Here is a 17,025-nt window from a genome sequence, read left to right as displayed (position 1 = left end):
TATAAGATGCTTTACCTGGCGTAATGTGTATAAGATGCTCTACCTGGCATAATGTGTATAAGGGCTTTACCTGGCATAATATGTATAAGGGCTCTACCTGGCGTAATGTGTATAAGATGCTCTACCTAGCATAATGTGTATAAGGGCTCTACCTGGCATAATGTGTATAAGGGCTCTACCTGGCATAATGTGTATAAGGGTTTTACCTGGCATAATGTGTATAGGGGGCTCTACCCGGCATAATGTGTATAAGGAGCTCTACCCAGCCTAATGTGTATAGGGATCTCTACCTGGTGTAATGTGTATAATGGCTTTACCTGGCCTAATGTATATAAGGGGTACTCCTGTGTAGTGTGATGTGAATTGGTACTATTCTGTGGCCACATGCCTATATTTTTTTACACGCGCCTTTGGCTTGCTGTATCTTTATTTTAAGTATGGGGGGGGGGGTGGCGGGAGGCACTAATTCTCTCTCTGACACAGTAATGTCTAGTTACGGCTCTGGGTCAGTGCCACTGACCATTCATGGTGCATGGCACATTAGCGCGTTATCTTGTAGATAGCAGCGCCCCTGTTATTTGCCACACTTCTCCTCTTAATACATCGCGAAAAGCAGTATCAGCGCACATAACGGGCCCTGATACCACTAAACCCCAAAAATGGCATTTGATACATCTACCCCTGTGTACGCAAACTATCCCGATACTTCAGCCTTGTCCCGATGTGTGGTTCTGTAGGTAAAAAAACTGGACTGGCTAGGAAAAAAATATTTTTGATACAACGGATAAATAGAATTGAACATACAGTAAGTGTACACAAACTGTACAGGTTTCTGTAGTATTTATGCATGTATACTCACTGTACATTGGGGGTCATTCCGAGTTGTTCGCTCGCTAGCTGATTTTAGCAGCATTGCACACGCTAGGCCGCCTCCCTCTGGGAGTGTATCTTAGCATAGCAGAAGTGCGAACGAAAGATTAGCAGAATTGCGAATAGAAAATTCTTAGCAGTTTCTGAGTAGCTCGAGACTTACTCCTACACTGCGATCAGCTCAGCCCATTTCGTTACTGGTTTGACGTCACAAACACGCCCTGCGTTCGGCCAGCCACTCCCCCGTTTCTCCAGACACTCCCGCGTTTTTCTCTGACACGCCTGCGTTTTTTAGCCAACGCCGGGAAAACGTTAAGTTGCCGCCCAGAAACACCCCTTTCCTGTCAATCATTTGCGGAACACCAGTGCGACTGAAAAGCGCTGCAGACGCTACAGCAAAACAGCTAAGTTTATAGTAAAATAACTAAGCGCATGCGCTCTGCGTACCATGCGCAGTTAGCGAGTGATCGCAGTATAACGAAAATCGTCAACGAGCGAACAACTCGGAATGACCCCAATTGTACAGAAGTTTATATAGTGTTGTGGAGTGTGTACACACAGGGGGTAATTCCAAGTTGATCGCAGCAGGAACGTTTTTAGTAGTTGGGCAAAACCATGTGCACTGCAGGGGAGGCAGATATAACATGTGCAGAGAGAGTTAGATTTGGGTGGGGTGTGTTCAAACTGAAATCTAAATTGCAGTGTAAAAACAAGCAGCCAGTATTTACCCTGCACAGAAACAAAATAACCCACCCAAATCTAACCTTCTCTGCAAATGTTATATCTGCCCCCCCTGCAGTGTACATGGTTTTGCCCAATTGCTAACAAACTTGCTGCTGCGATCAACTCAGAATTACCCCCACAGTGTGCAGTGCATTGTGTAGTGTGTGTGTACATTGGGGGTCATTCCGAGTTGATCGCTAGCTAAAAATGTTCGCTGCGCAGCGATGAAGCAAAAAAAAACGGCACTTCTGCGCATGCGGCGCAGTGCGCATGCGCGACGTACTTTCACAACGGCCGATGTAGTTTTACACAAGGTCTAGCAAAGCTTTTCAGTCGCACTGCTGGTCGCAGAGTGACTGGGTGTCAACTGACCGTTTTCAGGGAGTGTTCGAAAAAACGCAGGCGTGCCAGGAAAAACGCAGGCGTGGCTGGGTGAACGCAGGGCGTGTTCGTGACGTCAAAACAGTAACTGAACAGTCTGAAGTGATCGCAAGCGCTGAGTAGTTTTGGAGCCGCTCTGCGATCCTTTCGTTCGCACTTTTGCTAAGCTAAAATACACTCCCAGAGGGCGGTGGCTTAGCGATTGCACGGCTGCAAAAAACAGCTAGCGTGCGATCAACTCGGAATGACCCCCATAGCATACCTCCCAACGTGACCCTCTCCAGGAGGGACACAATGCTCTGCTTCTGGACTTTTCTCTTAGTGTATGATTGCTGGCACCTTTGTTGAACAGGTAAATGGATAAGAAATGTGTTTCAGCACAGGTGATGGCAATCATACATGAAGAGAAAAGTCCAGGAGCAGAGTATTCTGTCCCTCCTGGAGAGGGTCATGTTGGGAGGTATGCCCATAGTACAGCGGAGTGTGTAGCGTACCAGTGTATACACTCACTGTATAGTGGGTTGCTTGTAATTAATGACTGACGTGTGCTCCTAGTCCTACAACAGCTGTACTGCCCCCATCTCGCCGCCGCAGCAGCATCAGGAGGAGGAGCTGTGGGAGGAGGCAGCACAGAGACAGACACCGCCCGGCCGGGAACACCCGATAGAGACCTGGGGAGGATTCCTGACTGAGATTACCCGACCGACCCTGGGACACAGACGTGACAGGGCGCCCAGGACCGACGGGCCCAATCCCCACACCGTGACCGGGCCGCTAGGCCCCATAGATAGCACAGTGCCTGCAGCTCATTGCTGACTGCCAGTGATCAGATGACGCTGCCCCCTACACCCTGACCTCCCCTGTCACCTTGCCCTGCTCGCTCTTGCTGCCTGTGCCCCTGCACTGGCCCTTACAATGACGTCTGCCTCCAGGACCCTCCAGCAGTGGTGCTCTCTCCAGTGCCAGGGTTACCCCGACGTCCGGATCTCTGACCTCAGCTCTTCTTTCCGTGATGGGCTGGCCTTCTGCGCTCTTATCCACCGCCACAGACCCGATCTCATGTGAGTACCACTCCTTCTGGGTCCAAGAGCTTGCAATCTGTCCCGAGAAATCAGATCAGCCTCATCAGAAGCTATTGGTGGGAGCATAGGGATCTCTAACTTCACCATAACTTTATCAGGCAGAATGTAACCCTTTATTGGTGATGTGATGCTGTTCTGATGTTTCCCTATATAAGGGTTACTTATCTTGCTGTGTGTTAAATAGACTGTTTAATGGTTATACATATGTGTAATGGCTATATTGAAATAATGACATTTAAAAAATAACTACTTATTTTATTTAAATGCATTTGTTCCCTAAGGATAACTTATAATGACATATTTACCTGTCCGCGTTTTACTGATATATTGCTGCAATCATTAATTGCACATTTTGTTTTTGATGGGTTACATATATGCATTTTTGTTTCTTATTAAATGACCTAGGGCATGAGAGACAGACTGTCATGCCTCTGATTCATACTCATGAGTTACTGGGAAGTGATAATGTCCTGTATCGTTGTTATTATATAGTAACCAAACACATTCTCGCTGCATTAAATTTCAAATTTTTATTGCAGATATTTTGTAATACCTGTAAACAGAATCTAGTTACACGTTGCATAGCAATGTGTTCTTTGTTGCTGCTTTCTCAATACAAGCAGAGCAGGAATTTGCAATATACAGTACTGCTGAGATTATGCTCTGGTTCTTTTTGCCAATTTAGAGAGTGTCATTTTTTTTTTATTTTTTTTTTAGGGGAATTTGAGAATATTCCCCCCTCCTCAGCCAGCCAGCTTGTCTCTAGCAATACGCAGCTGCTGTAATGCCCACCTGTCTGAGTTTCTTCATGAGTGTTTAACATTAATAAAAGTGTCTTTGTGCACTGCAACAGCACACATGCGGAGCTCTACAATCCCTGCTTTCATCCTCCTCTTGCTGACACTCATGTTTACCTCTCTCATTTCCTCCTTAGAGACTTCGATTCCCTTTCGAAAGAAAATGTCTTCGAGAACAACCGCCTGGTGAGTTGTGAGCTGGACATGGGGCCTGGTAGGAGTGATTTGTGGAGTATAGTTTGCATGTCGGCAACATGAATGACACGTCTTGTAGTTTCCTGTCAGTGTTGTTGTTGTTGTTGTTGTTGTTGTTGTTGTTGTTATTATCCTTTATTTATATGGCCCCATAAAGGACCCACAGCACCAAATTACAAAGTACATAAACAAGCAAAACCAGAAAACAGTGACTTACAATTCAAGACAATTTATGACAAGTACACGTTATATAAACATTGCTGCATCAACGGACGACACTGAAATAAGTATTAAGGTGCATACACATTTGCCGAGAAAATGAGCGACGTCGCTCATTTTCACCCTTCCTGAGTGAAGTCGCTTACTTTCTTGCCAACTGTGTATTCCGCCACTGACCAGCGATGCGCGGCCCCGCTGGTCGTTAACGACTGTCGTCCCAGAGATGCCTGCACGGCCCGGCTGCTGGGTGACGTCACTGAGCAATATGGTTGTCATATCGCTCAGTGTGTACGCCCTACCGTTGACCGGCCAGGCCTGGGAGGGGAAACACTAGGCGACGTTGCTCATCGAGCACGTCGCCTAGTGTGTACCCACCTGTAGAGTGGCAGAAAACCAAGGGATTCGGTGCCGTCGACGGGAGTATGGAGTCGATGATAGTTTAAGTAAGAGAAGGAAGGAAGGTAAGAGGGCCCTGCTCGTGAGAGCTTACATTCTAAAGGGGAGGGGCCTCACATCAGACGAAGGGGTAATTTATTGGAAAGAGTAAATGACGTTTACAGTTTTTGGCAGAAGTTATATAAACATTGGCTCCTCTCTTTTTTTTTTTTTTTGCATGCTTCCATACTTAATAATGAGTAATCTTTACTAATTTTCTGCTGTCAAACCAACACGCTCTTCCCTGAGTTAGGTTGGACACTTCTCCAATAAACTATGCCCAGTTTGGCACATGAGACTAAATTCCATAGATCTGGTCATTTGTTGGTTGGGCAGGTTACCAGCTAAGGGGCCTAATTCAGACCTGATCATAGCAGCAACCGTGTTAGCAGATGGGCAAAACCATGTGCACTGCAGTTAATAGAACTCGGCGGATAAAGGGGGGAGCGGCGGCTCGATAATCTAAGTGCCTCCATATACTGTCAAATGCATAGAGGCAACCTCCATTCACTGTCTCTAGTCAAATGTACAATGTCCAGAAGGATCAGACAAGTTTAATGATTAAACAATTCTGATAATTTTTCATCCTCTTTCGGGCTGTGAACGATTATTGCGCAGGTCCGTGGCCTGAGTAATAATCATTCAGACCAGTTGTTTCATTCACTGATCTGAACGATTGTCATTCAGTGTGATAAAGTGGAGAGAGAGAGAGAGTACCAGCCAGTCCGCTCTTAACTGCCATGTTACAGGCTGTGTTTGAAAAATGACAGGAGCTTGATTGGTTGGTAGTTGTCTCTCCACTTTAGTTGCAGAATTATCAAAATAGGACTTCAGCAAAATTGTATTCCAATCATCCCTTGAACTGGTGGTGGTGTGCTCTTTCAGTCCTGGTTGCTAAACGGGGGTGCAAAGGCAAGAGGATACTGGCTGATAATATATACAGAACCATTTGAACTCTTGAGATCAAATAGTGTACAGTTTGAAGGTAATCAATATAAGAAATTAGATGTTTCAATTTGATGAAATCCTTTTTTTTTTTTTTTCTTCTTCATGTTTTATTTTTTCCCCATCCTTGCAGTCTGATGGTGATATTTAGATGATGATGATGATAGTAGCATCTTTAATGAAGCTAGTAAGAAGAAACTCAATATAAATGGTGATTTCCACATATCTGATATCTGCCAAGCTTCCTCAGGATTTGAGTCCTAAATGTAGGGGCGACTTTCCTTTTGCTGATGTTCTGTGTAGCAAAGCGCAGTAAGGATCCAGGTTTCCAGAAGGACTTTTTGTTGTTGTTGATCTTCTCCTTTAACTGGGACTCTACTGTGACATGAAAACACTCCCTCACTCCTTTTTAGATTCTAGATAAAGTAGAGCAGTTTCTGGAACTACAACCCATATTGTGGGATTCTTAGTTTTAGGAAAATCCTTTTCTAAGATTACCTATATCACAACCCAGGTCTGTGCTCGCAAAAGCAGCAGAAGGAAGCCCTAAGTGTGATGTACTGCTGGTGTGACGGTGGGGGGGGGGGGGCAGGGCATGGCAGGGCATAACATGACATGACATGTTGGGCATCCCGCTGCATGTCAGAGTAAGTGATGGTAGATGTGCTAAATTTAGCACATCTACAATCGGATCTGAATTACCCCCAGTGTGCGGTGCAGGAGGTCTGAGCCTGTTCTGTTTCCTGCTGTTGATCATCTTTTACATACAAAACAGATTTCTAACTCCTGGACATTACCACATATATGATTGTTAAAAAGAAAAAGAATAATACACCTACTTCTCCCATAATAACTACCTGTTAGGGAAAATTGGTCTGACTACACGAAACTGCTTAAAGCTTAAGTATAATTGGCTGGTATGTGTACAACACATCATCAGTTTTTGCCTCCATTAGTAGTAAATAAATCCTCTGAGTGTGAAATTAGCCAAATCCCAAATCAAGAAATTGTTTGTAATAGTTCTTGATACTCCCTGGGATGAAAACAGTGACTTTGTGCTAAAGAAAAGACCCATTGAATATTTTATTATTGTTTCCTATGGTCTCTAGAATGAGTCCTGTAGCTATTGTGTTACTAGCTGGCCGGAAAAAAAATGCAAGATATTTTGAAATGTAAACACTTCTGGTTTTCTATAAGCTCGGGAAGACAGGTTTCTCCATCTGGCAGCCGCCCGGGTGTGTCTGTGTGATGCATGTATCAGAGTGGGAGAAGGCAAGGACTGCCAAGAGGATGATATCATAAATTCACCGTGACACACTCCATAATTCTGCTTGTGCATCTGGGCAAACAACGCAAAATTTTAAGTAGCATGTCCAAACCTGTGTGACCTTCAGATAAGTTCTGCCCTCAAAACATGTCAGTCGTTTTATGTTAAATTAACAAAATGAACCTCTATTTGGGGGTGGGATAGTGGAAGGGACTGATGGACAGACATGTGAGGAGAGCTATGGCACCAGTCTTTATGTGGAGAATTGTACAGGCCAGATCTGTCCTGGAAGAGGAAATATGTGTTCTGGTAATCTTCCACTAGTCAAAACATGTAGAAACATGTCAGCCGCTATTAGATGCAATCTACACTGTATTTACCTGGCTGTAGTCTGGGCTTCCCTGCTTTGGTGAACAACCCTGAGGAAGCAATTATTGTAACATCACAATGTTGTCTATGCTCTGTGGAGAAGCTTTTACTTCACCAAATGCCTATACTTCCCCACTGAACTATACACCGTGTTCCCTTTAAGTTTTATCTACAGAGATTAGGTGATCAGTAAGTGTAACAATTGGTCCCTGCCATTAACGCTGTAGTGTAATGTCAGTCATTCATTGACAGCCAGGTCTAGCTGTGCAACCCGCCACATTGAGCCGTTGCTTCAAACTTCTAGCATATTTGCTGAACCTTCTCAACCTTCACCAGCCATCCCACAACCCATCTACTTCTGCGCTGAAGTGGGCTAAGCTTTGATGATGCCGTGTACTGTGAATAGACATCATTATTGCTCCTCCTCACTCTGCTAAATGCTGCATTTTGCAGCTGGGGTGGGACTGTGACGATGCAGGTCGTGGCGCCAGGCAGCTTGCAGTTGACCCTGAATCCTCCCCCATGCAAATCTCCTGAAGGGGAGTTAAAGTTGGCAACTATGTGTTCTCTTTCTCTCTGTCCTCTTGAAACTTGACATCTTGGCTATAGGTAGTTTTAGAACAATGGTGGGGGATAGGCGGCCGTAGGGTCACGTGTTGACCACCGAGTTTTTACCAGCTGCTCTCAGCACCTTGTTGCTTTGTGAATTTTTTTTTTTTTAGTCCTTTATGTCTGATTTAAGCCTCTTCAGTCTCTGCTCTTTTTCTCTGCTTTTTGTCCTAACAAGCTTCATTCTCTGCCCCTAGCTCTTATTAATCAAGTGATTTGAGAGGCTGAGGGATGTTTTAGAGCAAGCAGGAGTGGCATTCAAAATGGCCTTTCTTTAAGTGTATCAGCTTACCACTCACTGATTTAGCGTATTACCTGCTAATAAGACCATTATTACACAAATACAAAGCCAATGTGGTTATACTTTGTGAAATTAGCCTAAACTCTAATAATACATTTTATTTATTATTTTGCTGTAAATAGAGGGGATCAAGATGAAATAAATTCATGCATAAATTAGGAGACTTCATACATAATTAGGAGAATAACACGTCTAGCTCTTTGTATGCTCTGCTACTGTAAGACAGAAGCATTATCAGCCCCTAATATTGAAGGGTCTTTGCACAGCTACCTGCGGTGTGTTACGGTAGGAATGAGCAGAAACAGTGGAAGAAGGAAACATGAAAATGAACGTCATTGTAGTCACCTGTATGTCTGTAAATGGTGACAATGTACTCTTTTACATGTGCTGTTTTGAAATATATAAGGGGGGGGGGGATTTCGACCTTTCGGGCCGATATAGCTTATGAAAAGTATCGAATCCTATGTGTTTTACATTCGATGCGCGTTCCCATGAGCATTGGATCGGAGCCGCTAGGTAGTTGGCACTACTGATATATCAGAATTGGATGGAATCGGATGGAAAAAGTGTGTTTTTTGTGCTGATACATCGCATGCGATGTTTGACTGGCATTCTCCGGACACTCCCAGCCCCCCTAGCCCTCTAATTCAGCCCATCAGATATATCTTATGGTACAATTGTATGCCATACGATATATCGCATACGATTTATAGCGGCTTCATCAATCGCATGCATTATATCTTATGCAAAAATAGCACAAAAGTACCAAATCGTATGGAATCACTCCCGGGAAGGTCCCGGGGGAGTTCAAGGGAAATTGCATCCGACTTCAGCCTCAGACATATCGTTGTAGTATATGGGGCCCTTAACTCTTAACATCATGAGAGATGCTACCATGCTGAGACTTGTAGTGCAATAACACAAAAAAATGAGGTTGCACGTGCATACTCCAAACATTGCTAATCAGAATAATTGTAATAAATTCTGCTATTTAAAATCAAGTGGAATTGATGTTCTTTGCATAATTTGGCCAAAAATAGGGACCTGCACCTCCAGATGACTGTAACAGGTAGTTCCATAACAATCCTAAGGTTCAAGTCCAGAGTACGGGACCCTCCAGGCCATTCCAACCAAACCGCCCAAATCCACCACACTGGTGAGAAATAGCAAGTAAAGTGTTAGAAGGTGCTATGGGGGGTACACACAGGGCGACTTGTGCCTGTGTGCTAAGCGATCTAGGTTAGCACGTATTGCTCAGCACACATCGCTACACATGCAGCGATGTGTGCTAACCAGTGTTCTTTATGCACATGCTAGGCGATCTAACTAGATCTTGCCTGCATGTGCTAAAGATCTGAGAGGGCGATGGCGGCACCGCGCATCACCATCGCTATGGGGTATACACACACGGAGCGATCCGTTCTTAATTTCTAAGCAATCTAGACAGATCAAGTAAGAAGCACTGCTATTGTTACATAGGTGATATGTAATAATAAGTGTTCAATGTGTTCAATTGATTAAAGACAAACAAATAAAGTGCTAAATAAAATGATACTAGGTGCTTCATCGCGCCCTACGGGCGCTCTTCACACCGTCGCAAGGGGCTACGCCCCCTTAACCCTTGCATGCCTTTCTGGGGTTTAATATTTGTATTATATGGAGTATTACCTGCATTCCTTTGTTAGTGGTTAAATATTGCACAATGAAAGGGCGTGCGATGGTGAAGGAGGCGCAGCCCCTTGCGACGGCGTGAACAGCACCTGCAGGGCACGATGTACAGAATGTAGCGGGTGCGGGGGGGACTGCGGATGGTGTCTGTAGATGCTGCGGGTGGAGGGGAGGCAGAAGTGGGGGTGGGGCCCGGATGGGGAAGGTTCGGGAGGTGCTGCGCGTGGGGGAGGGGCAGAGGAGTGGGGGATGCAGATGGGGGAGGGGTCCAGAGGCACTGCAGGTGGGGGAGGGGCAGGGGTGCCACGGGTGGGAGAGGGGCAGGTGTGGGGATGTTGTGGATGGGTGAAGGGTTCCGGAGGTGCTGTGGGATGGGTGTGCCGGGGGTTGGGTAGGGGACCGCAGGCACCATGGGTAGGGTAGGGGCAGGTACGGGTGTTGCGGCGGATGGGAAAGGAGGTCCGGAGGTGCTGCAGGTGGTGGAGGGGCAGGTGCGGGGGTGCCATTGGTGGGGGAGGGGTGGGTGAGGGGGGGACCGCTGATGGAGGAGGGTGTCTGCAGATGCTGCGGGTGGAGGGGGGCAGGTGTGGGGGGAGACGTATAAGGGGGGTGAATGGTGGAAGGGGCCTGGAGGTGCTGTTGGTGGTGAAGGGGTGGAGGAGTGGGAGCCACGGGTGGTGTAGGGGATCTGGAGGCACAGCATGTGGGGGAGGGGTGGAGTGCCGCATGTGGTGGAGGGGAAGGTGCGGAGGTGTAGTGCATTGGGGAGAGGTCTGGAGGCGCTGCGGGTACTGTACATGCCATAAAAGGTAGTTGGAGGGTATGCAGTAACAGGGCCAGGACAGGGGTGACAGGGTCAGTACAGGGTTGACGGGGCCAGGACAGGGGTGACAGGGCCAGGACAGGGGTGACGGTGCCAGGACAGGGGTGACGGGGCCAGGACAGGGGTGACGGGGCCAGGACAGAAATGATAGGGACAGGATAGGGGTGACAGGGCCAGGGTAGGGGCAGCAGGACCAGGACAGGGGTGACGGGGCCAGTATAGGGTTGACAGGGCAAGCACAGGGGTGACAGGGCCAGCATAAGGGTGACAGGGCCAGCATAAGGGTGACAGGGCCAGGATAAGGGTGAAAGGGCCAGAATAAGGGTGGCAGGGCAAGGCCAGGGGTGACAGGGACATGACAGAACACAGGGCACGGGAGAGATTGGTATTAGGGACAAAACAGTGGTGACAGACAGATGTGTCTTACCGGAGTCACTGCTGCTGGCTGCTGCTGTTCCATTCCAACCTGTTGGGATCTGCTGCTGCTGGAGACTTGGCATGGCTGACTCTCTCAGGCTGGAGTCCTGCTTTCTCTGCCAGTCCGCATCCCTCCCCCCTTCCTCAGTCACACACCGCAGACCTCGCGCAGCTGCCGGGCACTGTGGTAAGGTGAGACTGGAAATGACTGGTTAGCCCCCAGGAGATGCTGCGGCTGGAGGGAGGAGGGGGTCATAGCATGCACGTGGCGCGGACCTCACGGCTTCCGGGCACTGTGGTAAGGGGAGACTGGGAGTGACTGGTTAGCTCCCAGGAGACGCTGCGGCTGGAGGGAGGAGTGGGTCAGAGCCTGCAAGCAGCTCGGATTTCTGCAGCGCTACCCGCCAGCTAAAGTGTGTGAATGAGCTGGGCGCACTCCACTGCGGGTGGCAGCGCTGCAGCTAGCGGTGGGGTTGCCGGGGCTGGAGATAACAGAGGCAGTATGGAACCTGCACAGCGGCAGGTGCCCCACTAAACTGCAGCTAAGAAGCGTGGACTGTGCCAGAAAGTGACGCTCCTCCGCACCAGAGAGACCCTGCTGAGTATGCCGATGTGGGGGGTCAAGCACACAGTGAGCCGGTGCCCGTCTGTCTGTATGACATACCCCTCACACACCCCCATACTTCCCAAATGTCCCGATTTTCGCGGGACAGTCCCATTTTTTGGGGTCTGTCCCGCTGTCCCACCCGCGGGTCGCAGTGTCCGGCAGTGGGGGGGGGGGCAGTTGGAAAGCTCCTGTACTCGCTGTTCTGCTTAGCAGAGCAGCGGTGAATAGTGGAGACAGAGGGAGAGGGGGCATCAGGGGGTACGGATTACGGGGGGGGGGTTCCAGCAGCAGAGCCGGATTAAGGGGGGAAGGGGTGGCCAGGGGATATGTACCGTTGGCCCCACAGTTTTAGGGGGCCCCCCGGCTGGAGTAGCTCTGTCCCAGCTCAGCAGCTCCCCCCGTCCTGCCAGCAACAGCGGCAGCATTGTGCTACAGTCAGCACACGCTGCTGCATATTGGCAGGTCTGTGGTGTTGCAGGGAGGCAGCAGTCTCCCTGCTTTCTTCTCCCTGTGCGGGTGTGTAGGGGGAGCGACCACGTCCTCTGGATTTAGCCCTAGCTGAGGGGCCAAAATCCCATTAAAAAAATAAAAATAAAAATCGGAATTTGCATAAGGGGGCGTGGCCGCGCGGGCCGCGATTAGGCCACGCCCCCAACCCACAGCAGGCACAGCAATGAGATAGGGCTCCCCTGTCTCAAGTGCCCTGTGCCCCCCGGACTCATAATCAGCCCCTGGGGGCATGCCAGCAGCTCACAGAGCGCTGGGCAAGCCCCCTCACTGACGAAAACGGGGGCCCTCCCGTGAAGCCACGCCCCCTTTTCGCTGAGTGTGTTTCCCTCCTTCTGCCTGGAGAAAGCTCCTGCAGAAAGCTGGGAGGTATGCACCCCTGCCTGTGACATGCCCAATGCCCATGCTATCTGCTTCTGCTCCTAGTCTCCTGTAGATTTGGCCAGATCTCTGTGACTCATTTGAATAACTCCGCCCACTGTTGTGACTCCGCCCAGCGTTAGCAAATGAATCACAAGGTCACAGAATAGGGCTATTATATAGGAGATATAAATGTATTAAAGTCTTACTATTCATAGTGCCTTGTTCAAATGTGAGGGTTGCAAGCTAATTAAACACACCCAGGGGTAGATGGGAGGGGTGCCAATCCAAACTGAAGGAGTCTCCACCTTCAAGTGTACATACATATTCACACTATAAAATATATGGGGGGGGGGGGCTGGACTGGAATGGTAAAACCTTAATAAATGTAAGTAGTATGCCAGTGTTTGGGACTTGGGGTCACTTGGGTTGGTGTGGCTTGACCTGCTTCAGGGCATCATAATGTAACACTTTATTTAGCTATCTTCAGCACCTTATTTGCGATGCCTTGGGGCGATTTGGTTGGGCTTGCCTGTAGGATCCCGTACCCTGGATCTGAACCTTAAGAATGTTAGGGACCTACCTAATGAGGTCACCTGAACATGGTGGGTAGGCCCATATTTTTTACCAAAATTAGGCAAAGAACCTCAATTTTACTCTGTTAAATTACAAAATGTCTTACAGTTATTCTGATTAGTACTGTTTGGAGAGTGCACCTGCATTCTCCATTTTTGTGCTGTTTTGAAATATTAAATGTGTTAACGCTTCAAATCATCTTGTTTTGATGTATGAAGTTTTTATAAACATGCTGTGGACTTTTGCTATGGTCAGTTGCCAACTGCTTGAGTTGTATAAATACTCAGTATAAACAAAAGTAAAATGTGGTGATCTCAGGACTAGAGCACGCTTGAAAGCAATTGAACAATACTTCATTATCCTAACAATCCTGGGTGTTCTAAATCATATGCTCAACATAGTGTCTAAATCAACACTTAGCTGTTAAATCCACTCAACCACTTGCCTGACATGGTCGCATCAGATGCGACCACACCAGCAAGTGCTTTATCTGACCTAGTTGTACAGGATGCGACCAGTCAGATAAACAGCGTGTGCAACTGCAGGGAAGGCAAACTTCCCGCAGCTGCAGCTCTCAGAGGAACTGGAACGGTCCCTCCTGACTCCCCCAGTGTTTGCATGGGATCAGTACGAGATCCCGGCGGTCGGAATACCGACACCGGGATCCCGACCGGCACAGTCCCGACAGGGGGGCGCGCGCAACGCAGCCCCTTGCGAGCTCACTAATTTATTCTCCCTCTATGGGTGTTGTGGACACCCACAGAGGGAGAATATGTCGGGATTGTGCCTGTCGGGATCCCAGTGTCTGTATTCCGACCGCCGGGATCCCGTCCGGCAGGATCTTGACCGCATCCCGTTTGCATTGCTGCCTATCACTGCTGATTAGTCAGCACGGCAGGACCCCCCCCACCCGGCGGCTGCAGAGAATAGCAGCCACTGGGAAAGTTTTAATTAACCGTCCCCCCTTCCCCCATGGTGATTAACAATGTTCTGATATTTGTCCAAAAAATATTATTATTTTTTTCCAAATTAAAAAAAAAACCTTTTTATTTTATTTTTCCATTAAAACCATTTTGGATAAAGTTAAATACATGGTGTTCACCTGATTCACGCTTGAAAAAAAAGAAATGACAATTTCTAAGCATTTTTTTTTTTCGGGGGGGGGAGGGGGAGATCCAAATACTGCATGACAGCACTGACTACATACTTGCCGACTTTATGGCTGCTCTCTCCGGGAGAGAGCAGCCAGGTCGGCTCAGCAGGGATGCGGGCAGTGACGTGACGTGCAGAGGGGGGCGGAACGGGGGCATGGTGGAGGTGGAATGGGGGCATGGCTGCGGGATTGCGTCATGTAAGCCACGACCCCCGCTGTGTAATGCCGCTATTACCAGCATTATACAGCAGGGGGCGTGGCTATGATGACGCGATTCAACAAGAATCGCATCATCGCTTGCCCGGACCGCCCACTTTACTCGCTAAGTGGTCTGCCGGGCAGGGGGGACCCCTGAAATCGGGAGACTTGCCTGCTCTTCCGGGGGGCCGGGAGGGTCACCCGATTTTCGGGAGCCTCCCGGCCATTCCGGGAGAGTAGGCAAGTATGACTGACTATAGTTTACTAAGGGTGACTCTAAGCATCTCATTGGATATGCAACTTTATATGTCCTTTTAGAAGATTGTGTTTAATTTTTTCTTTTACCTCCTCTGATTTCACTTCTCCGACGTTTCTCTGTGTGAGCCGAGTTGTGAGTCACCTTATATGTGCCTTTCAGTGGCCCATGCTTTGTGAACTTGCTATGAATGGCTCCAGGGTACTGTCATCTACATATATCATATGTTTCATTGAATGGATATATAACTGGTTCCTGCGAGTTTTAGAACATGTGCTAATTCTATTAGTTGTAATTTATTTTGAACACCACATACAGTTAATGGACTTGACAGATTTTTGGACTGTTTCTAAATGGTATAGTTCCACTTCCTGGTCACCATGGTCAGACAGTCCTGGAATTTGAATTGTTCAGATTTTAAGTATGATAATGATAATAATATCTACAAAATGGGTTCTTCTATAAACTATAAAAAAGGCTGTGGAGGAGCAAATATTTTATTTCTGAAATTTATTTATATAGCACCAGCATTTATCATTGTGCTTTACAATTGGGTACATAACAGTAATAAAACAAGACTGGGTAATAACAGACAGACTAATAGGCCCTATACACTTGGCGATATTACTGAAAGATATGAACGATCTCGTTCATTAATGAACAAGATACCGTTCATATCTTTCAGTGTGGAGGCACCAGCGGTGAATAATGCACGGCCCCGGGCTCGTTCATCGTTGGTGCCCCGTTGCTTGTGCATGCAGGCCAATATGGACGATCTCTTCCATATTTGCATGCACTGCTATGGAGCCGGGTGACGGGGGAGTGAAGAAACTTCACTCCCCCCGTCACTGCCCCCCCCCCTTCCCCGCCGCCGGGTCGCCCCTCGGCCATTTCTACCGTCTGGCAGCTCTGCGGCGGATCGCATAGTGTGTAGGGCTCTTTAGAAGTAAGAGGGCCCTGCTTGCAAGCTTACATTCTATAGGAAAATAGGCGTTGATACTCAAGAATAAGTGCTGCATATTCGTCCGGCAAGATTGCAGAGGTTCTTGGTAGCACAGGAAGTTGTCCTGTGAAAGTGAATAAAAAGAAAGTACAGATGTGTCCTCATACGTCTTGCCTCAATATGTAACACAGTTGGAGAAAGCTGACAGGTCCCGTGCAACTCCGTTAGCATCGGGGGGTCTTTATTTTGCCGATAATGCCTCTTATTCACGTCGCTATGTGAATAGGACGCACAAGCAGACTCTGCTGATTAAAATTATATGCCTATATTTTATTTGTGCCTGCGGCTGTATCTGCATACGAAATAGAATGTTACAGTGTTTTCTAGGAAAACACTCATGTAGCATTTCATATGCAGATACAGCCACACACAGAATATAGGTATGCCGCATGTGCGTCCTGTTTGCATCGTTTTGCGAATAAAAAGCATTTTAATGGAAAAAGATGTACGTAAATACACTTGGCGCTTCTGAGGCACGCTATACTATGGCTTGAAAAGAAGGGCTTGTTAACGTGCAGGGAGGCTAGATGTAAGTGTACACATCTGTATGTGTGTACTGTGTAGAGGGACGTTGATTGGGTAGGATAGTTTATGGAGGTTTTGTGGGTAGGTCTGGAATTTGATAACATCTGAAGAGTGACATTTCAGGAAACGCTTGAAGGTTTGGAGGCTAGAATAAGTCCTTGTTATGCATAGGAGGGCATTCCTGAAAAAAAATGTCCTGTAACCGTAATTTGGAGCAGTTAATGAGTTCGGAGGAGAAATGCTGATTTTACGCAGAGTGGAGGGGTCAAGCTGGAAGGTATTTTTTAGAAAATCGAAGAGATGTACTGTATGTTATACTTGACTACTTTTGAAAAAGCATTTCCGGGAGATTGTGAAAGTAACACCTATAAGCGTGGACATGTACTGCTACATCTCAGAGGCGTGTCATGAAAATTACTTACATCCAAATGTAAGTAAGCCTCAAAGTTAATAAGATCTACTTGTTGAATAAAAGACATTGATATTTTGCAGGATTTGTTTGTGTATTGTGTTTTACAAGAGGTTACAAGAAGAAATCTTATTTAAAATGCATCTAGTCATAGGGATCATTGTGCCCTATAACCAGTGCAGCCCCCCATTTGAATGTATATATCTCTGATTTCTTTTTTTCCCTCCCAAGAATGTAACCGCTACATAAAGTGTAATCAGGGAGATTGATGGACTGTTCAGGGAGTCAGGGAGATTGCTACTATTTCAGGGAGTCTCCTGCAGAATGAGG

General features: G+C 47.3%; 1 protein-coding gene across 1 annotated transcript in view; it reads left to right on the top strand.

Moving 5' to 3' along the window:
- Window positions 1-2,418: 2,418 nt before the first annotated feature.
- MICALL1 (MICAL like 1) overlaps window positions 2,419-17,025 on the top strand; it is a 98,494-nt gene continuing 83,887 nt past the window's right edge. Inside the window, exons 1-2 of the mRNA XM_063940566.1 lie at window positions 2,419-3,035; window positions 3,991-4,039. Coding sequence (XP_063796636.1) covers window positions 2,890-3,035; window positions 3,991-4,039 — 195 coding nt within the window. The 5' untranslated portion in view covers window positions 2,419-2,889. The remainder of the gene's footprint in view (window positions 3,036-3,990; window positions 4,040-17,025) is intronic.

This window comes from Pseudophryne corroboree, chromosome 9, assembly GCF_028390025.1.
Source record: "Pseudophryne corroboree isolate aPseCor3 chromosome 9, aPseCor3.hap2, whole genome shotgun sequence".
Lineage (NCBI taxonomy): Eukaryota > Metazoa > Chordata > Amphibia > Anura > Myobatrachidae > Pseudophryne > Pseudophryne corroboree.
This window is presented reverse-complemented; position numbering and strand designations above follow the sequence as displayed.